The 22,634-nt window shown below is 39.5% G+C and overlaps 1 protein-coding gene across 1 annotated transcript in view; it reads left to right on the forward strand.

Moving 5' to 3' along the window:
• Positions 1–22,634, forward strand: part of COL4A6 (collagen type IV alpha 6 chain) — a 137,561-nt gene that overhangs the window by 63,531 nt on the left and 51,396 nt on the right. The window contains exon 4 of the mRNA XM_074882272.1: positions 20,926–21,060. Within this exon, the coding sequence (XP_074738373.1) occupies positions 20,926–21,060 (135 nt within the window). The remainder of the gene's footprint in view (positions 1–20,925; positions 21,061–22,634) is intronic.

A 22,634-nucleotide genomic window follows, 5' to 3' on the forward strand; every position in this document is an offset into this window, starting at 1 on the left:
GAGGACCTGGCAAAAGTTACCTTGGAAAAGTAATTTCATGTTTCTGTGACTGTGTTCATTTCCATTTATAGCCGTTTATCCTAGGGCTGTCTAGATTGTCCTCAAGAACGTAAGGTCAGAGACTACCTAAGGCAGCAGTGTGTGACTTGGCACACCTGGGATAAGGTCATCATGAACGCAGGTAGCTCCTAAGTCCTGTCAGTGCTCAATTCATGCAAGTCATGTCTTTTAGAGAGGGCCTGCTACTACTTCTACTTCCGGCACCGGTTATGCTATGTAACTGCAAGGAATGTTGAGTTTTATGGTTCAGGCTAGGAACTTGGACCTGTCCCTTCCAAGTTGCATGGGAGTGAGCATGATATTTTCCTTTCATGTATACCCCACATTATCTAAAGCCTACAGCTAGGCAGACACATGCATCTGCCTGCCTGGACACCAGCTAAGTGCAGGCTTCAACTTGGAGTTGACACAAGTCTACACTCAAAATACAGTGTTGATCTATCTTATATGTTTGTCACGTGAAATGACAGAACTCATGGATGGAGTTTAGCTCAGAAAAGAGCCTGGTACTCTTTGAGGATTGAAATTCTGTTAGTAAAAAGGGACCTGCAGTTCCTGATAAGTCTATAATTTATGTTTCTGCCTGACTTTAGAAACTATGTTGCATCATGGGCACACACAATGAAAAATTGGCTTTTTTGAACGGCAGATTACCATCCCCAGGAGTCTGACTAGCCCTGTTCAACATACGTGGTGGTGTAAATAATTTACTTTCTGCCTGTCCTACTTGTTATTTCTTAAAATAATCCTCTGAGATATTAAAGGTAAGTTGATTCACTTCAACAAAGAGTTTAAATAGTTTCTCACATACTCATTTTATGTGTGGAGATGTTGATCTGAGAATAGATGTAAAGTAAACTGTGAGCAGGAGAGTTATGAAACTTTTAGGTTTCCATGGGATTCATAGCTGCTTTTCCATCCTCTCAACACATCAGCAATAGAAATAACCCCTGTAAAGAAGCTGCCTCTCTTCAGTATTTGGTTAGTTAAGGAGCACTGTGGGCAATGTGGTTTACTGTATTACTGTTTCTGGCATATGAAAATTTGCATGTGAAAAAGCTCTGACAGAATTACTGTCTTTTCATCCTGTTCCAAATCACAAGGCCACACAAAAATGGTCTGATTTTATAGAAGATGAGTGGAATTAATACAAGAGATGGGAGAGGAAGTGTATTGCCACTCGCCTTTAGTGGTCTCTTCCTGAAGGAGAGTAACACAGGAATGAGAAGTTCCTTCTGGGAGGAAATAGTACATTTAAAAATATTAAAATACCTCCACATTTTTGGCTGCTCTTGGTCCCATCTGAATTGTCTTTAGCAAATACTTGTTGTGACTTTAGGCTAAGATTTTTCAGAATCCTCTAAGTAGTGTTCTGCAGTTGAATAGAATTGAGTTCCTTGTTCCCAATAGTAATGGGATTTGGATCTCTTAATATCATTGGTCTTCTGCTGACCCGTTGTGAGAGGTGTAGCGATTTCATTTCTTCTGACAGAACAGTGACCAAGGAGTGCCTGTTCTGCCAGTCATCTTCAGTGAGTGGGAAGGACTCATCACTTCCTGCATTCTGATGGGATCTCCCAGCTAAATGTCCCTGTCAATTCAGTGTGTGCTTCTGCTGTCACTCTCCCTGTTACCGTGGGCCCTTTTCTTTTTATTTCCGTCCCTATATCACATTGAGGACAATATACTCTATGGTCACCCCTCCCTTGTGCAAAGAGAGGAGCTGGTTCAGCTAGATAGTGCTGAGTCCACACTGGTAGCTGCATACAACCAGGTTGCACAGGGGAAGCTTTCAGCACTGCTGGTACTAAATTTTCTTGCACTCTTAACTCACATACTGAAATGAGAGTCTCTAGGTATGTGAGTTTTCAGCATTGTAGACAAGAAGAGCTGTAGGGAGACATTCAAGCTTGCAGCATAAATACATAAAGGGGGGAGACTGTGGGAGAAGGAAGCTAAAATAGCCTGCTTTTCCTGCCGTTGCTTGTGTCATCTTCGGCATTAGTTGTCATTGTCAGACCCAACTCCAGTAATACCATTGACCGCCTCGCTGAAGACACAGGAACATGAACAAAAGCTGAGGGCAATCAGGACATTGCAGGATTAGGTCTTCAGAATAAACTTTTCTTCAGGCAGTTAGTGAGCATGTTTGAAATTGTTTAGTTTTAAGAAATCTGACTTGCAGGTCCTTGTTTGAAGTGGCTGGTGTGAGCCAGTCCTTCAGCAAGCAGGGTATCATGGCTGCGGTAGCATCTGTTTCGTGTGGGGATACATGAGGCACTACAGCCTCTTCTCTGAGTGTCTGCCATTGATTTTTAACTGGGGTAATTTTCCTCTTTGACAGTAGAAAAGAGCATGTTGCACAGGAAACTTGTCTCAAGAGCCTTCAGAAGGCACTGTTAGGTGAGAGGAGGTTGCAAAATTGGACCTTATCCACATGAGCTCTTCAGAGTATGTCCTTCCTCTGTTCCTATACATTACGTTATTTGTGAAATACATCAGCAAATGTTTATAGTCAAGGAAAGTTTGTACTAACACTGTGTCATGCAACTAATCTGCTTACGTTATAAATAGGGAACACTAAGTTAGCTCCATTTTGCTCCAGATGCAAGTGTCTTATTAAATATTTATACATGGACTAGACTGTTTACTTTGCACCTCATAGTATAGCTGTATTGGGAAGATCCAGAACACCTGGGGTTTAGTGAGGTCTTAAGGAAAGTTTGCTTCAACTTTCCAAATTAAAGATTAAGAGCTCACTGAGTTACTGAGTATATGACAGGAGAGTTTTAAATGGAGAAGTATCAGTTCTAGAAGTACATTTCTAAAATTGTGATTAACAAAGTGTTGGTGAATACCAGATCTTGATTTCACTCTGGTTCTGCTGCATTCCTACACTTCTCAGATAGAGAAGTATCAGAAACACCAGGGAAATACCAGAGTTTCCTATGGTTTAGCTTTGTTGGAGAGTAGTGACACTAGTGAAAAACAGTTGCTAGCATTAAAAAGTCACTTGGCTGACTTCAGTGATGCTACTCTAGGTTTTTGGAAAAGACAGTAAATGAATGGGGTCCTGGACCACAGTGTTACAGGTGTGCTGGCAATGTAAAGCATCCTTTTTTTAAGAGAGGCTGTAGATCTAGCCTTCCTTTCCATCTTTAGGTGTAACTATATATATGTAATCTGATATCCAGGAGAGACTAGTGTGAGAACAGTTTCACTGACTAGGCAGAAAGCAGAAAAAAGCCTGAATTTATTTTGTAGAGGATAATTCAGTTTCTTGGTGTTGAAACACTGATTGCCTGTGTGTTTAACAGTTGTGTCACTTGAAGAAACATGTAAAAACGTTGATGTTCTTTAAAATACAAAACTGTGAGTGAAAAGCTTCACTGGTCTGTAGAACAAAAGCTATAACTAGTTATTTATGTGTGATCTTGCTAGGTTGTGTGTTATATTAGAGAGACTGGTGAGCTCTAGTTTTGAGCCATCACCGGTGTTTTTTAGTGTGCTCTCTAATCTTGCTCAGTCTGTATAACACTGCAAGTGTTGCTGCTGTCCAGACATTTTGCAAACCTAGCAAGAGCTTGTCTGATCAGCACTTACCTCCAGCAAATATCTGCTTACTTCACCATGAGATGTGAACATAAAGGAACATGAACTGTTTCTCTTGAGTGTAGTGGCCTGGGGTCTTAGGCAGCTTTGAATATAAATGGCCTCTGAACAAATTTACACACGTTTCTGAGATCTAATGCCCTTTGCTTGCTCCTAAATGCCACTGCATATCAAAAACTCCCTACCCTAATTCTTTCTAAGCACAACTAGCTATTCAAGTTACAAACTTTGGAGGGTTTCCAAAACCCTAGCAAGCAGCACTAGCTTGTCAGAACTAGTAGGGTTTACTCTTTTTTGTTAAACATATAGCATTTGATCTGATTTAGCTTTATGGAGTTACTGTTTTAACCACTATATTCCAAGAGTGAAGGAGCTTTGTTCTTGCAAGATGAAGAACCAATGAAATGTAGTTATGACTAATAATGTGCTTTGCTTTTTTCTGCTGAGTCTTTCTGAGTTTATGCTTCCTATGTTTAAATTAATTTCCAAATATTTTGCACAAGTTTTGGAAGCAAACAAAACCTACAGTTCTAGGTATGTACTCGTAAAATCTGCTTTGTCCCTGAATTTGTTTGGACAGGATTTAAGAGTTGTATGTGCTGTATAAAATTTGCATTCCAGTCTAAACAAAAAGTGTATTTACAAGTTGTCTGCTTAGTTTAATTTCTATGGTTCTTGCCACGCAATGCACTGTTTGAGATACTATTCTCTCAATTATATCAGTGTAAAAATATCGGAATTTCCAAATACTTCTGTGTTGAAACCTAACAGGAAAATTTAATTGTGGAAGAGATTTTGTTTAAATCAATTACTTTTTACTTACTTGATTACTTTTTCCTTGCATTGAACTTGCATACTACTACAAGTACTACAGAGGTTTCTTACACCATCTCTGTAGAAGAATCAAATTATTCCAATAAATTAGAAATATATCTGTCCCGTAACAGCTATATTAATGTGGGAGGTAAAACACTAGTTCCAGCAGAATTGGAAGACACCATCCAAAACAGTTCATATTTTAAAAGAAGCATTTGTGCAAAGACTCTGGTTTCTTTGGTCTGATGATTGTTTTCAATATTTATAGTACAGCAGGGCCTGGGGCCTCAGTTACACATCAGGATCAGTTGTACTTTGTATAAACAACAAAAAAAACCCTGCACCAAAGAACCTTTCTTTAAGCATTAAATTTTCTGATTTTTGGAGAGAAGCACACAGCTGGGACAAAACCATGGAACTGTCCCAAACTGTAGGTGGACACAAGGGCAGATCTGGATTTTCATCCATCTGCTTTCAACTGTGAAGCATTTGGACTTAGTGTTCCTGCAGATGTACTAGGGATGTTTAAAGATCCATTTAATGGGTCTACAATGTAATTAAAATAAAATGATCCCCAGTATACACATAAGCAACATTGAAGGATAAGACACGCAAGGAACATGAACTAGAGGAGTCTGAGAGTACATTGGTACAGTCTGATACAGGCAAGCACATAAGTTTAAGTGGCCTCTACCCTAGAGCTGACTTTAGGCTTGGAGTGGAGTGAGGCAGCACACAGCTGTCCATACGTGACCAGGTGAATGTGCTCTCGGAGCATGCAGGCTCTCAGCAGAGTTAAGGAGCTATAAAGACACCACAAGAAGCTGTGGAATGTCCTACTTCTAATCATTAGAGCATCGATCAAGTTTTAGCATTCTTTTGTTTAATTTAAAGAAAGATCACTAATTCATCCCTTATTGGATGGCTGAATGTATGTAGATCACATAATTTAGATAGACTTTAGATATCTTCAAGATAGTATTGTCTCTCTGAACACCGGCCTGCTGAGTGCTAGATACAGGTGGGGATCGGAACTCTCCTGCTTTCATGGAAGGCTGCTGGACTTGGAGATACTTGCAAAAAAAACCCTTTGAAGTTGCTGATATTTTTAAAATATTGCTCCAGTGGAGAGGAAAAGAAAATAGTTGGTGTTAATGGCTAGTTGTTTCTTTAACAAATGCAGTATGAGCCATTAGCACTAGAGTGGTGTACTGATAAAAAAAAACCTGCTCTCAAGCTAAGTAATACTGAATTGATACTGGTAAGTCACGATCTGAAGAACAGAAGTCGTCCCAGATTTCTTCCCCACTTGCTGTTGCATCCAGTAACACAAAGACAAGGAAAATGTATTTTTCTTTTCTTTTGTTTGTTCAGCAAAGACAAAGTTTCTGGATAGTTAAATTTTACTTCCCTGGAATAGAATAACTGTTATTCCAGTTGATAAGAGCTTTGGCACTGCAACGTTTCTTGTGTCAATAGAAGAATTTTGTAAGACTCAAGTAAAATCCCAGTGTTGAGGATGTAAATTCTGTGCTTGGGCACATCCTCTGTGAGAGCTGGGAAAATGAAACCTAGGCTCTGCAGCCTGCCTTTCCCATGACCACCTGTGAAACTGCCATTCAGCATTTGTGTGCCTGTTTCTCAGCTTTATCATTTGGAGCAATAGTAAAACACAGGAGATGGCCACGTGATTCACATAAAAACCAACTAGCAAGAGTCTCCCACATGCATCCTCAGTGCTTAGTTTCACAGTGGAGCAAGGACACAGTCTGTTCCCTTCCCACAGTGTGAGACACTTCGTCTTACCCTACATGTAGGACTATTTGTTTACTTTTATGGGCTTCACTCATGTGTACGCTTCAGTCTGTTCTGCAAACTGAAGGTGGACAGTATAGCTGTGCCTCCTCTGTATACCATTATCTCTTTTATTTCTCAGATTCCTTTTCCTTTATTTTGCGTTTAATCCTAGACCCTCTAGCCTTTCTCAGTGGCACGATTCCTTTCAGGCTTTGGTTGGCAGACACTTGTGGAGCTGGCATTTCCAGTCAGTGGCAGATACAGGACAATACTCCTGCTAATGCTGATTTAGCCAAGCACGGATCAGCTGTGTTGGCAAGAGCAATGGCAGTGAAGGAGTGATACATGCTGGGCCTGATTCTTCTGTGTCTGACATCAGGGCTGGATGTCACTGAAGTCAGTGTTTGTCTGTATTGATGTTGGTGAGATGAGTCTTCATATGATCTAAAACTTCATAGAAGTGAATGTTTATTCAGAGATCCAGATACAGAGAATGCATAAACTCATATTCACGGTTTTGCTGTTCTTGCTGGCTAAAAGATAGGCCTTTATAAATACCTATGGTGATTATGAACAACTTAACCTAGTGTCTGAAGGGGCCTGGTATGTATGTGTGTGGCTGAAGACACAGTTTATTGCACACTATGCAAATACAGCATGGTGTGAGGCTTTAGAAAAATACCCTATGGAAAAACATTGCTGTGGTTTAACTGAAATTGGAGTCAATTAATGAACAAGGGAAATACAAAGGCGGTTTGTAGCAGTGATCAATAGAAGATTCTTTTTTCTCTATTCGTTTAAAGTATGCTGTGCTTATTTTTCTCAAACAGCAGTCTAATGGTTGTTCACTAGCTGATGGCTCTAGGGAAAGGGCTTAGAGTAGTTTGTGTAGCTCAACAGTGGCTGTTCTGGCTGCAAAAGGAGCACTGGCAGCAACTTCCAAAGAGTCCTGCTGAGTCTGTGCAGACCAGATCCGCTTCCAGTGCTTGTCCTCCCAGGGTTTCTGGGGGTTTGCAATTTTTTTATGAGCTGCTAGGAGGCTATTTGCAGATCTGAGGCAGTTTTGGTTCCTCTAAAATGACATGTCATCATGTTGGCATGTAGTAACACTACTCTTTGATGTAATAGGATGATGCTGAACCAAAGCATCGCTGCACTGTGGTGGACTGGTCCCCATTCGGTATATTTTGTTTGCAGAGTTTGCTGTCTGAAATAAACCCATGAAAGTGATTATGCTGGCAACTTTGTATCTCTCAGGCATTAGATACTAACTGTAATTCACTGTGCTCCAAATGAGTACAAAATACAATGAGAAATGCAATATCATCTTGCAGACCATTATGGCTACACCAACATAATTAATAAAAACTGTAAAATGTCAGTATTTGCTGTTTGAAATGAAGAATATCCATACAAAGAGAAGGAAACCAAACAAGACGGTAACACCTACTATCTTTTAAAAAAAAATTTAAAAAGACAAACAACTTGTTTGTAAAATGTGCTGTCTCTCTACAAACTTTTCCCAATTTCCATGACTATACTGTCCTGGCTATAGTAATTCTTTAACTACTGAACTTCCAAACAGACTTAGCCAAACCTTGGAGTTGGCAGCCATCTGTAAGTTACAACTGGGTAAAGACTACTCTCCCCTGTCCTATCCAGACATCAAGATTAAGACCTAGTAAAGACTTGATTTTTCAAGTGAGAAGCTGTGTGACTTTTGTACATGCATATGGATAAAAGGTATTTTGATATCCTTGAGGTGTTTAAATTTACGGTGTTATTTCAAGCTTTTTTTTCCTTGGTTTTATTTTTTCTTTCAGATGTCTAACTCTTCAGTATTCTGAAAGCAATCAGAAGCAATTCCAGCTTTGATTAGCAGCTAATTTAAAATAACTGATGAGCTACCATACCCCTCCCTTTGGCTTGTTGGTATATTTGCTTAACTGCAGGATACATTCCCTAACCCTTAGACATTTCAGTTCTGCTTGGGTACAGTGAAGGACATCATCTGGCTTGTGGCCTGTCAGAACGGGGAACATTTTCTCCTTTTATTTTAAGAGGGAAGATGCTGCTGAGCTGCTTTGGAAATAGTGGGCTGGTTATTGTCTCTCTAAAGCTCCCTAGACCTGTGTGCAGGACAGCATCAGTCAGGTTATCCTGTCATCATATACAGATCGCTGATTATCACACACCAGTGTTTGTGATCTTCTGCAGCAGTGCTTCCTTCTGTCTCTCATCAAGGCCCAATGAGCACAGACCGTGACAGGTAAAATCTTCTTCCAGACCTCAGATGCTCCCATACAAAGAGCCATGCTTAATCCCCGGCCTAGTGTGTAATTTAGTAATCTGCATGGTCATGAATTCCAGGGATATATGGGCAGGAAGCGCAGAGCAGTATGGGTAGCAGGGCAGGCCTACAGAGTCATTTAAGTCTTTGTTGTATTGTGTAGCAAGGGATTTTGGGGACAATGAGACCTGTCTGTCAGAGATTAAGCAGACTGGAAGTGTGGTTTATACCAACAAATGAATGAAGCTTTTTGGAGTGTTAATACAGCCACGTAGTAAATGTCCAAGGACTTAAACATACAATTTATGTGATGACAAGCAACATTGGAATTAATCATTTATTCTATATACCTTAGCCAGTGGGAATTCAAGTAGGTGAAGAGTTCATTTCCATCCTTATCTTGATCAATATGCAGCACTTATTAGAAGAAATGAAAGATCCTCTATTTTTTTCGCTCCCTGACTTTGGTTTGAAGTTATTTTTACTAATTGCAGTTTATTCTCTGACACTGCCTAGTAAACCAGCCACTGACTGGCACTTCTTGTTATCAGGCACTGCAGTAAAATTTTGCCTGGACCTGCTCTGCTTAAGCCTCTAGAGATAACTGGAATCTTGCCAAATGTTATGTTTGTAGATTTGCAGGCCTGGACTACCCTCCACTCCTCCTGCTTTGGTCTGTATATTTCCAAGCAATGTGTAGATGAGAATTCACAGGCTCCATTTTTTCCCTTTAAAGTGAATTGTTTACATGTTTGCAAAACTCCCCTCAGCTCTGCTCTGTAACAGGTCTCTGGGAAGTTTTTGCTCTAAATCTGCTATCTTGAATAAGCAAATGGTTCCCATCTGAGTTTTAAATCTTGACTAATATTATCTGTTCCAACAGATAAGTTTGTTTTTAGCAGAACCCTGTGCAAGGAAAGCCGCTCAGTCCTTTCTGAAGTGCCAGGAACATGCTGGGAAGGCTATGGGAGGCAAAATGTAGGGGAAACTGCTTGCAGAGAATCTATTGTTCATCACTGACCCCTTACTGGACAGATCTGTGAATGGCCTACTTTCACCGTCTGCCTTCTAACTAGAAGCATCCTTTGGGGCTGAATGACCTTAGTGGATAATGAGAACTTTTGCTGTGTTTCTCTCTTGTAAACAGAGTGTTTAGCATGTGGAACATGGTCTGGTGACTAAAACGGATATTTTTTTAATGTGTGCGTGGTTTGTTGTTTTTTTTCTTTTCCAAAAAAGGCTACTTTATTCACCAGATGAATAATGTTGATACATGATATGGTAGTAGGGCTTAGAGGCAGCTCCATGCTACATAGATCAGATGCCAGTTTCAGAATTATACTGTACTAAGTACTAAAATTTGGTTGTAATACCACAAAGACTGGATATTGGACAGGGGAAGGGACATAAGTAACACATCAGTAAGAACAAATGAGACAGATTGTTTTTCTGGAGCATTGCTTTACTTGTGACAATTTCTAGATACACATTTTCTGTGTAACAGTGAAATTTAATAGAATAATTAGATGTTCCAGTATGATAAAAGTGAGCCAAAAAAGCAGTATTAAGATCATGGTCCAGAATAGGTTAGGCTATGACTTGGATTGCAAGCTAAGTTAGAGGAAAGGTTCAGATTTTAAATTCAGCTATCTCAGCATCTTATAAGCTTGTTCTCTCAGGAACTTGAGACAAACTGAAAGAAACTCCTAAAGGCAAGATTTGATACAGACATTTAAATCTGCTTTTGTAATACCAGTGTTACTCTCGTGATCTAAATCTCTATTGTTCATATTCTAATGATTCACTTTACATTCTGTAGAAACAAAGAACACAATGACAAACATTAAAAATTAATCTTTAATTATCATATTAGCTACCACCTGAAAAACCACAACTGCATTTTATTCCAAATATTAAAATAAGTCTGTGCTATTTTAGTTAGCATTAAGTAGTTTCTGCAACCAACTCACCTCAATATATAAATTATTACAAAATGCAGTAAGACAAACAAGTCACTCTAATACGAACAGCCACATTACTAACTAGAATACCTGCTGATAGACAAAGAGTAATAAGAAAACATTGAGCAACTTTTATGACAATTCAAAGGCAAGCTGTTAAATATGAAGATTGTTCTCTTAGTTGATAATTTTGTAGCATTTAAACCAAGATAAGTTTTTCTGCTTTAATTGGAAAACAGTGAACTAGCCGCTCTAGTGCTTAGCAGGGAAACCAGCTGGTGAGCGTGAAATAATTGTCCTTAAGACAGTACCGTTTAACTTCTTCCTGGCTCTTGTTGATTAGTGAGTGGTTTCTCTCTAGAAGTGCATGAGGCATTAAATCTTTGCTAGAAGTCTTTAACTGACTTTTTTGCAACTGTTCTTGTACATTGCGTTCTTCTCTGTGTGGCTTTTGCTGTAAAAATACTCCTAAACTGCTGGTCTTAGATGCATCTTGTAGAAATGAGTTTCCCAGGATAATTGCCAGGATTTAAGTAGACTGGGAACTTAGTTTAGCTGCTGATAGAAACTAAAGCTGGGAATATCTTATCTATAGCTCAAACTGCAATAAAGAGCTTCAGTGAGTGAAGTTTGTCTAAAAGGTTCGTGAACTGTTTTTTGTTTCTAGCATGAGGCTCTTTAGAAAGGCCAAGCAGGCATCATGTAAGTGATCACTAGAGCTCTGTAACGATTTCCATGCATGGAAACCTCAAGCGTTTTTTTGTTTCTTCTTTTTTTTAAATACTCGTTCTTCATCCTCGTTTCTTTCTTTACTGGTTGAATGTCATGTTTGGGGAAGTTCTGGTGCAACAGGACACTCTCTGTTCCCACCGCATGAGGGAAATGGAAAGCTCTCTGTATCATCCACCAAATAGAAGGGGCTTCTGTAACTAATTTTCCATCTCTGTCTCATGCTTCTGGATCTGTTCCTTATCTCTGAGTTCCCTCCTTATCTCTGTGTTATTGGAGGAGCAGGATGTGTCTTGACTGCACTTGATTTCCAGTTCCCAGGCAGAAAGAGAAAAGTAGTCAAATGTAGTTATAACGTAGTAATCAGAAATTGCACCAGTGGAGAGGTACTTTTGAACTTTTTATTACCAATTCCCTGTTTCCTTCCCTCCTGTCTCAGTCTTACATTTTCAAAATCCCTCAGCTCTTGTTGGGTGCTGTAGAGCCTGATGGACAGAGAATTCCTGATAAGAGTTGCCCGCTGAGATGTGCAGTTCCTCCTGCTCGTTTGCTTCTTAAAGGGTTGCACTGCCACTTTCTCAGTGCGCAGCCTGGACTCTCATAGCCAGTGCCTTTGTGGGATGCATGGAAGTTGGTGGCTCTGCCCCTCAGTGCAATGGGGAACAGCAAAACATCTTGCCTGCTAAGGAATAGTTGTACTGGAAAAATGCTGGTATGGGCAGTCTCTTGCTGCTAGATCTACTCCTTGCCCACATCCCTGTTCTGTCTCTGAGGAAACACTAACTTTTTACAGCCTCTGCCTGCAAGGGGAATTGGAAATTTAAAAATTGGGTTTCTTGTAAAAGAATGAACTGGAGAGGAGCCCAAAGCAAATTAACAAATCTGGACACAGCAGATCCTGAGGAGGTTTGGAGTCAGTCTGGCTTCAGCATGTGGCTGAACCCTCCCTGCCTTTCTAGATACAATGTCCCTTTAATAGTCTTAACAGGCCTGACACTGGCAAGATTTCACTTGTTCAGTACACTACTTAATACAGCTAATTTTCTACTGACAACATTTTTTTGCAACAATGAATCTTCTGTCACTTGAGTCCAGATTGGAAATGCCAGCCAGAGAGGGAGGTAGCAAAAAGTTCATCGAAGCTGTTCACTTAAACGGTTCTTTAGAAACACATAGGGCTTTTTTGGTTTGTTCTGTAGGGTGCTAGGGATAAGTGGAAGGCAAAATAACACAACGCTGTGTGTTCTTTCTGCATGAGCCCATAGCAGATCCCTGAAAAAGTTGTGTGTTGTAGGGCGTATCTTAGTCAGAAGCTGTGGTTTCATGGGCAGGATGTGACTGCCTGTGAAGTCACTATGATTCAATATCGGTTTTCCCCAAGGGATTTGTCTAATATCTATAATTAGTGTGGTGTCTTCCTCACTAATGAGTTAGGTAAAACCCCTTTAAATGGTTTGTGAGAAATAGTACACTTGATCTTAGCAAATCAGTTGGAGAGACTATATATATATATACACACACAGTCATATATAGCATATACATATATATACACCTAGTACATACTGCAAGGCCTGTAGCCAGGTGTTGGAAATTGTATAAGCTCAGTTAATAAACTCCAGGTGTGTCTGAAGTTCATCCATATTGTTTGTCCTGTGAAAAGCAACAGATAGAAATGATTAAAATACAAAATAAAACTAAGTGATCCCATTTGATTGTCTGATTGAAACAAATAAGTATTGAGTAAGAGACAACTTTAAATACAAAATGTAAAAGCAGGCTGCAGAGTATTTCTGAGGACAGTAAGAGTACTGCCAGAAGTAAGGGTAGCAAGGCTGAAGAAGAAGAAAGCAAAGCGAAGCTGGCAGTAATTATGGGCTGCCCTCCTTTGCAGGTCACACTTGTGTGTAGCATATCACTGTGGGTTACGCAAGAATGAAGCAATTTTAATTATTCTTTTAATTCACACAGTTTTCAGTAAACATGAAAACTGATTATAACCGGTTAGCTGATCCTTTGCTAGAGCAATAGTGATGTAGATACCTGCTGTTGTGTATCACCGTAAAAGGCTTTACTGGCCTGTAAGGGGCAAACAATAGTTGGCAATAGAACCAGTGGAATCTACAGATCAGTCTGGTTAGAGAAGAGCCCTGCAACCAAAGCCAGTAGAGTCAGGGGCTGTGAACCTCACTTTTCATCTGATCCGTCTCCTGTTTTGTGGACTGACTGCTGAGGAGCTGTCATCTGGTCATTTTCTACTGCCATGCTCTCACCAGAGATGACTTGTGTCCATTCTGGTAAAAAAAAATGCTTTGCATATGCTACCTTGTCTACTCTCCTGTACAGCCAACAGGAAAATGGAAGGAAGTCCTAGAGAAACCCCATGTTTCCTCCTGAAATTACTAATTCTTTTGTATTAAAATTCAGCTCAGGATTTGTGCTGCTGTCAAGAGATGTACACAATATTCAGAAGTGCCCTCCCCTCAGTTAAGGGCAGGAAAATGTTATGACAGCTGCTGTCGTACAAGAACAGGTCGGGGAATTGTAAAGGCTTTCTGAAACATTTTTTAGAGATTAGGCACCAAAGACTTGAGGGAGAGAAGATGAACTGAGGTTTCAAAAGACCATAAAATCTCATAAACCAGTCAAACCTTTGGCTGTACTATGCTCTTTTGTTAAATAAAAAAATGCTTAGTTCATAAGTAAATTGAAGTCAGTTAGACCTAACTTACTCCAACATTTTTGCTAGGATTTCATAATCATGTAATCCATCCTTCCAATATAAGCCCTGGTTTTTGGAATGTTGATGAGTGTAATGTAATGCCAGAGCTCCATGAGGTGTGGGAGCGGTTCTTGCCTACTGTTATTCACCTCCTCCTTCATGCCTCATTTCCTCAGTTGCCTGTAAGTTGGGCTGAAACACACGCGTGATTTCGGAAGAGTAGTGCCAGTTGTCAGTCTTGTATGCTGTCTATATGAATTACTCTCCCTGTATGAACCTAGCATTGCCCTTCCAATGTAAAACACAAAAAGGCCCTAAAAATATCAATCAAGCTAGCAAAAAACCCTTTTGCTGTGGCAAGTAGCAAAAAGTTCCTCTCAGATGACTAGGTATCACCTTAGTCACATGGTCAATTAGCTTAAACAAACAGTGGGTAAGCTGGGGATTTAGGGGTGATCACCTCTGCTGCGGTGATACTCTGGAACATAATTCATCAGTACCTAGTCTCTGCAAACCACAATAACTGTTTCACGCAGTTTCTGCTGAAATAAAGGCGTAATTCTGAGTGATGATCATGAAAAGGGCAAGTATATGTCATCCAAATATATAGCGTAGCTCCTTAAAAACAAGCTTTAACTCATAATTTTCATACAATGGTTATTCATTTAATTGAAATATAACATAAGCCATCACTACGCTTTGTAAATCCTGCTACTTGTTCTTTACTGTAAAAAATCGCCACGAATAATATCTTTGTGTAGTAGTGCCCGTCATTCTGTATGACGCTCAGTGTTACCCATGGATCCCCTTCTCTCTGGAGTGCAGTGCAGGAAGGATCACCCAGCTGGCACATCTCACACAAATGTTACAAACCACAAGTGACTTTCACTTACTTTCATGTTATCTGTGTTCTCTGTGGCCTGGAGCCTTTCCACATTGCTCTTACTTTCTTATCTAACTTGGACATTTCAGTACATCAAAGCAAAAAGCAATTTGAGTTAGTCATTCTTCCTGACTCTCTTACATTTTTTTAAACAGTAGTTTCTTTAAAGGTTATGAAGTATAAAATGGAATAATTACTTAGATTTAACACTGAGTCACTCCTGGCATTGTCCGTGGTGGGGAAAAAGACGACAGTATGTGGTCTCTTTGTGTGCTATAAATAGAAATAGCAAATATGTGGAATTGATTGGATCAGGATGTTCCATGAAAGTTTTTAACTGGAAATTGAGCATTCTAAAGAACAAACTTTTATATCCAATATAAAAATAAAGATATTTAAAAATAAAGATTTTTAAGAAAAATGTCCAATGTTTATATGCAGTTCTATATTTATAATGCAGTAAGCCTTCCATTACAACTTTATTTATGTTACTGAAGTACAAGATTCAGGAAACAAATGGTTTATGGAATCAAATTACATTTTTTTTTAACCAGTTTAAAAATAGGGTGTAAAACCATATATATATATAAATGCTCACACACATTTTTTATCACCTGGATTTTCTACTTGTGGTTGTGTCTAGTCAGGCTTAGTGGAAATAACAGAACTATTTTCTGAAAATGGATTTTATCGCATGAACTAAAATTGGAAATTATTATGAGAACATCCTGCAGTTGCTCATTACTACATTAAAAGATTGCTCCTGAGATGACCAGAGCAGCCTTGACAGTCTGCAGTGTGAGCATGCCAAGCGCTGCTTTGCATAAACAGAAAACTTCTAAAATGAATTCTGATGTTAAAGAATTTCACATGCTGCAGGAATATTTGTCTCTTTTCTTAAAAATAATTTTTTTAAAAAATTACCTTGATATATCCTTCCTTAAAAAACAGAGAACAACAAAGAAATAAAACTATGAGGTTTTTGGGAAGGTGCTGAATGAAGTAGGATTGTTGCACAGGGTGTTTTTTCCGGTCCATTATTTCTGTGTGTGTATATACAGTTTTGTGTATTCATCTCATGCTGTGTGGGTAAAAAGCTGTGTAGAGGAACAGTAAATTATATGACAAAAATAAAGAAGCCATTTTGAACAACACTTTCCCTAAGTTTTTAGAAGAAAAACTGAAGAATAATTTTCTTTAAAAGTACAAAGCATTTTTCAGTAGGGAAAATAATTACTTACTCTGGAATGTGAGCAGGGCACTGGATACCTGACCTGTAATTTAGGAAAATAGTGAAGGGTTTTTCATCAGTAATTATTATTATTACAGTAGAACTGTGGGGCCCCAGTTGAGACCGGGACTCTCTTGTGCTAGGCACTGTCTATCTAGCAAGAGATAACCACTGCCGCAGGAATCTGCAGCAGAGGCAGGACAGACCGAAGACAAGAAGGGAGGAATGGAGGTAGAAAGTAGATGTGGTTAGCCCAAGGTCATGCTACTCACTAATGGACATGGCTGCCTTGCACCGATAACTCACCTATAGACACTTCATCCGAGTTTGGCGTGAGTCTTGTGTCACGTTTTGTAATGTGTCATCCCTGATCAGAGAGAACGGCCATGATTTAAATGGGTAAAGCTATTTGCCTGTGTGAAAGAGCATCTAGAAGGATCAGTCTCTTGTACCGGCTATCTTGTACAACATGGGAATTGTGTTCATAGATCTTCCTTGGAAGTGTCAGGCTACATTCTACTTAGTGTATGCAATATATAGGAACATACATTTTTCAGGCCATGATGATTTAATGGTTGGCTCTTTGGTTTGTCTTAATGTAACCAACTGAGTATAAGATGCTTCAGACTACAAAGTATTTGCTTGTGAAGTAAATTTTTGTCACTAGCAATTTTTTGTGTCAATAAAACATTGTTTATGGGGGAAATAACGGATGAAGAAATAACGTGAATAAGACCCTTTTTTAAAATGTGGTCACTGAGTTCACATAGAGAAGGAATTATGTGTTAGTTTGAGAATAATGAATGTCCGTAAATTCAGTTGCTCTTTTCATACACTGGACCTTAATTTTACTTAGAAAAAGAATAATAATGCGTTGCTGCTTGAAATATGGCAGTCTACGAATTTACTAACTTAAGTAGGGATCAGTTCTGGCCTACCTGATCAGTAGTATTCTGCTTAGTTACTAGTCCTGCTACCCTTACCTCACTTTGTGAGTTCCAGTATCCTTTTCTGGTGATAAATCACTGAGCTAGTATTTGACAGTGAGTGAGGCTGGTAGAACTGCTGTCCCCCAAGCAAGCACTTGTATTATTTTTTGTCCCTGAAATAAGGGGCATATCCAGTGGTTCCATACCACTGCCATGTGTGTTCCTTTACACAGCAACAAATCAAATAGATTTACACTTTATTCTCCAAGCTCACAGAGTCAACGGGGGAAAAAAAGAATGTTTGGAATTTGCAATGCTATGTGTAGCGGCTCTGCTTCAGTGGGCGAAAATTTCTGTGGGGTATTAGAGTTGGTAAAAGGGGTAGGGACAATAGAGAAACTGTGATGTATTTGGTTGTGTGGCAGTAGAGAGGCCCCATCATTACCCACCATACTGGCCTTTCCTCATGACACCCTGGGATGCAGATGAATTTAAAGGGAAGAAGGCACATGTTGCAGAATCTTTTCTGTCTTGAAAGACACTGTCATCAAGTTACATTTTCAGGCCATTTTGTTTTATTGCCTTCTGCAGTGTGGTGATTCCGAAGAAATGGGAGGTTCCTATCCCAGCCATTTTTTCCTCTTGGTTACCACTCATTGAGTATGGAAACCTGAATGTCTGAGACATCTCTGTATTTTTAATGGTTTGCAATGGCTAAGTGCGTAACAGAGATGCATGTGACTCATTGAACTTGTGGCACAAACTTGGTTAAAATCCTGAAATTATGTATGGAAATGCCATGGTGTATCAAGAAATAATGCCATTTTTTACCAGCATCATATTCATTACAGAGAGACAGGCATCTCATTTAGTGCTGCTTGTGTAGCACTAAAAGCCTGGTGCACAAATATGTTTGAGAATGCAGGTCATGGTTTTCAAATATATGAAATTCTAGTGGACATTTGAGAAAACATTCACAAGTCACAGTAATTTCATAAACTTTGCCCTTGCTTGGTGTTACTAGCATTCTATAATTTTCCTCTTTTTAGAAACAGTTGTTGTGCAGCCAGGAGACCAAAATGATACCATTTGTGTTAATTAACTAATGGCTTTTCACAGGCTACTGGACTATATATATATTGAACAATAAAGATTAAAAATAGGGAGCTCTGTTGATTCACTGTAGTTTGTTTGATTTAATCCTCATTTTCTGTTTAAGCTTGTCCTCAGTGCTAAAGAGATATTTTATTCTTTTTATCCTTTGGACAAGTAAGAGCAATCCTGATGCCAAAGCACAGTAAAGACTAGGCACTTAACTTTTTACCACAAGGTGAACTTATTGAGGTCAAACAGTAGTTCCACCTGGTGTTGAACCCTGTAAATTTACCTTGTGGTAAAACCTGAGTCTTCATTGTGCTTTTATCCTGGAATTGCTCCTGCACATCACAGTGCCTGCTCTTTATAATGCTTTTATCTTGGGACAGTTCACGGGAGTGCTACTGAGTGACGAAAAACGCTGCTTTTTTAGCAGTGGAGGCAAGTCCTTTGTTTCAGCATAGAAAACCTGATTTCCATCCACATAGACTTCAAAAGAAACAGTAGGAATTCTTGAGAGCTTGATTATCATGGCATAATCAGATTACCAGAGAGATTAGAAGCACTTTACAGTGTCTTTATGGTTTAATGACACTCTAAGGCACTGGTCAAAATCTTTAAGTGCTGTTAAAACCTTCCTTGTAGGGCACTAAGGCAAAAAAGAGCTTTTTACCTATGGGCCCTAAAATCACAGAGAACATGTTTAATTCTTCTCGTCAGAGAGCTGCAGAACTGAACATAAGCAGAACATGTAGTTACTGGTCTTTACTGTCTCATCTAGATGTATTTCTCAAGTGACCTGCAGCAGAGCAGAATAAAAGCCTCCTAAAATTTTAATTCCTATCAGTTCCAGTCATTGTGAAACACTGTCATTAACCAGGCAATCAAACTAATTGAATACAGAAGTGTTAGCAATTCAAATAAGTGAAGATTTCACAGTGTGTTTTCTCTAGAAATCTTGCTGGACTCTTGGATTCTGTTGCTTTTGTGGGTGGCAGCTGGCAGTAACAGTAACATGCCCATTTTTAGGGTATGTCTCTCCACTGCTGTGCTGCCTTGAGGTAAACAGTTCACAACCCATGTCTTGTGAGATGTTGCCTGCAAGACTCTGAATAGCTTGTGCCTATGGGAAATTAAAAAGTTAAAGCTGAGACTGAAAGTGAGAACAAAGCATGTGATTTTCGTACCATGTTCCCTGTTGTGTACTGTTGCCAAGGACCACTGAATATTTGGGGATTAATGTTATGATCATATGGTTCCCAATATAAAGGATTCCATTGATAATTAGCCCAGAGTGACGAAAGCTAAAAATAATCAACAGAAAAGCCTTTTCAGATGGGAGTCTGTGCCTCTGGAAGGGCACAGTATGGACAGTGTCTAGACAGAAAAGGTATGAAATATAAAACATGCACTTGACCTCAGTTAAAAGGCCAGGATGAAACAATCACAACAGAAAGAGTGACACGGGGCAATTGCTGCCCGTTAAAAGGAAAATGCTCCAGTAGCAAAGAAACATGGAATATGGAACAAAATGTTTTAGCCTCAACAGGTACTAAAAATGATCCTGGAAAAAGAATTTTTAAGATCAAGTTTGTTTCACTTTGCTTGATTGTTAACATGTAAAAATGCATTTTTAAATTAACTGTAAAGTCTCTTACTGGCCAAGCCATGGAGTCAGGACTTTGTATGTCTCCAGCTGAGATTACTAAAACACTTACAGCAGGGAGCTGCATTCCTTCTGCTGTTTTAACGAGTTAGGGAAACAGAAGGGAAGCACACTACCACGGACATGAGTTGTAGAGAAGAATTGAAAGGAGGGGGATTTTTGTTTGGGTTTTTTTTTTTTTTTAAATTCCTGCTCCATTCTATGTCTTTTAATGTAAGGCTGGATTCTTTGCATGGATAATTTCATGTAATCCACTAGCTGACTTGCTAGTAGAAAGCATAGCCCTAAACTGCTATGTTCTACTGATACTTTAGGACCTTAGACTCTATTGATCTCTTTCAGATTCTCTCAAAATGAACCGAATGAAAAGTACAAAAATGTTAACACAAGACTCTGTTAAGCGTTCAGCTGCCAAGAAGCAGGTTCAGAGCCTAAGAAAAAATCAGAGCACCTACGGCAATTTTTTTCAAACATTGGCTTGTTTCAGAAACAAGTACCAGACTACTTGCACATCCATGTAGTGATAGAACAAGTCACATACGAATCTCTGCAGTTATAGAAAAGGCTGCCATCTTCGGGCAATGCTCAGTCATTGCACCCTTCTCTTTGTGCTCCAGAAATCAAAATCCACAGCCCGACTATAAGGTAACCAGGAGAGCACATGGGAATCAATCCCAACCTTGAGCCAACCATTGTGGTAGTCTCAAACACTCTGAAGTGTGCTTTCTGACTGCATGTGACCCATGCACTTCTTGCATCTCATGTTATCTTTTTGTTGTGCTTGATCTAAAGCACAAGCAAAATCTTTTTGCACTCTGCAGCTTGGAAACAGAGGTACAAATTCAAGAACCAGCAGCCAGTTTGATCTCAAAACATTGTTGTCTTCCCCTGTTCCTTCCTACACCAAAATGGGTAGTAATAAATCTTCCAGGAAAAAGGGGAGATTTTTTACTATTGCTCTTGTCTTACCTGAAATAACTTCTAAAAACTCTTTATCTGAGAATGTGCAGGGAAAACTTCAGGATGTCCTAACTACCCTGAGAGGTATCAAATTGCATTAGAGATTGAGTTGGATAGCGTAACTGCAAAGGAGTTTCTTGAACATGGTGCATTGACTTACTTTTTGTTGTATATTAGGGTCGTCCAGGACCAATTGGGCTTCAAGGACCAATAGGTGCACCTGGATTTACTGGTCCAGAAGGTTTGCCAGGATCAAAAGGTGAGAGAGGAGCGGTGGGCTCCCCCGGACCAGCTGGACAGAAAGGCGACAAGGTAGGCTCAACAGTGACTTTTCTGTCCCTGCAGTAGATCTATGACCTTGTATATATTTTTGAATGAGTAAAGATAATCTTGGACTATCTGCCCAGGAGTAAGAACACAACAGCATTTCATTAATGTCTTTAGAGACTCCCCTGCTTTTATTTTTGAATGAGAATACAGTTCCTAAAGCTGCTGAACATTGTAGCCATCCTGGTGGATGAACCATAACCAAATGAGTATTGCTGTTGCAAGTAGTCTTTCAATTCACATGCCCAGGGATAGATGGGTGTTACTCACGCCATGTTGAGAGAGACCTGGAGCTGGTTCCTGTAGATCCTGAGTTGGTGTCTAGAAAAGCAAAGGGAATGGGTACTAAATGAAACCTGCAGTTCAGTTCTGCAGGTGCAAAGTTATGTATAACAGAAAGGATATTATAAACTATGTCATATGAAATGGAATAACCCATAAGGTGTGGGTGTCAATGAATGCAGTGTGCAAGAATGGGCAGAACAGCAAACGTAGAGATGACTGAATGCCCTTAGGATCTATTCTGCTGTCTCTTCTTAGGAAGGAAGTATCAGAAGGGGAGTTTGGAACTAGGCAGAAAAATGAACGGAAGTATGAACAAATACTTTCAGTAATAAGGAGTGGATATGTGTGGATAGTTCACCTTAAGGAAAGTTTACATTGTGCACCAGGCATGTGTTCAGATCATGAGTTTTGGGCTGCATGAAGAGGACTCATTGAGTCCCACCACATAGGCCAGAGCAGTGTATACTCTCTCACCACATAGCCTGACAGAGGTTGTGTAATGGATTATAAAATGGGGAGGTCTGATATTGTCTGATGCAAGGACTGGGATGAGATTCCTCCTCGTGCCTATGCAGTTGGACAAAAGGAATGTTTCAAGGACAACAGCTTGAAAGCTTAAAAGACAAAGGAAGTCCTGCATGCTGTGCCTGGTTTCTAAAATCTGAAGGAAGTCTGTGACATCAGAACAAGGGCTTGCATTCTGGGACTATCCCAGAGCATCTTACCAGTCTACTTGATGCAAGGTGCTCAGGTCATCTGTGCAAATAAGACAAAGACAGATAGTTTAGATACCAGGACCTGCAGAGCAGAGTTTGTCTTCCATATTTTCCCAGCTACTGATAGGTGAGCCAGCTAGATGAAAACTAGCTCAATTGTACCTTTGTATGCTGCAGTTACACTCTCTTCTCATTTAATATTAGTTAGCATATTGGAGTTCTAGTCACCCTTTCTCATAAGACAAAGAACTAAGTGAACTGAAAATGGTGACAATGGAAGTCATTGCTTTGGTGTTGCATTCATCAGAAAGGCAATGATTCAAAACAAGGACTTAGTGCCAATATGAGTGATAGCATTTTTATAATTCTAGGAGATAATGCTGAAATCATTAAACCCAGATTTTGGAAGATACAGAAACCCGGGGTAGGAACTGGCCTTTAATGATGGGAGCTAATTTTCTTGCACTAAAAAAATACCTTACTCCAGAACTTCTGTTTCTATCCATTCAAATGGATACATATGCAATACCAACATGTAATAAGATTCTCTCTCTTTAT

The sequence above is a fragment of the Strix uralensis genome, chromosome 13, assembly GCF_047716275.1.
Source record: "Strix uralensis isolate ZFMK-TIS-50842 chromosome 13, bStrUra1, whole genome shotgun sequence".
NCBI lineage: Eukaryota > Metazoa > Chordata > Aves > Strigiformes > Strigidae > Strix > Strix uralensis.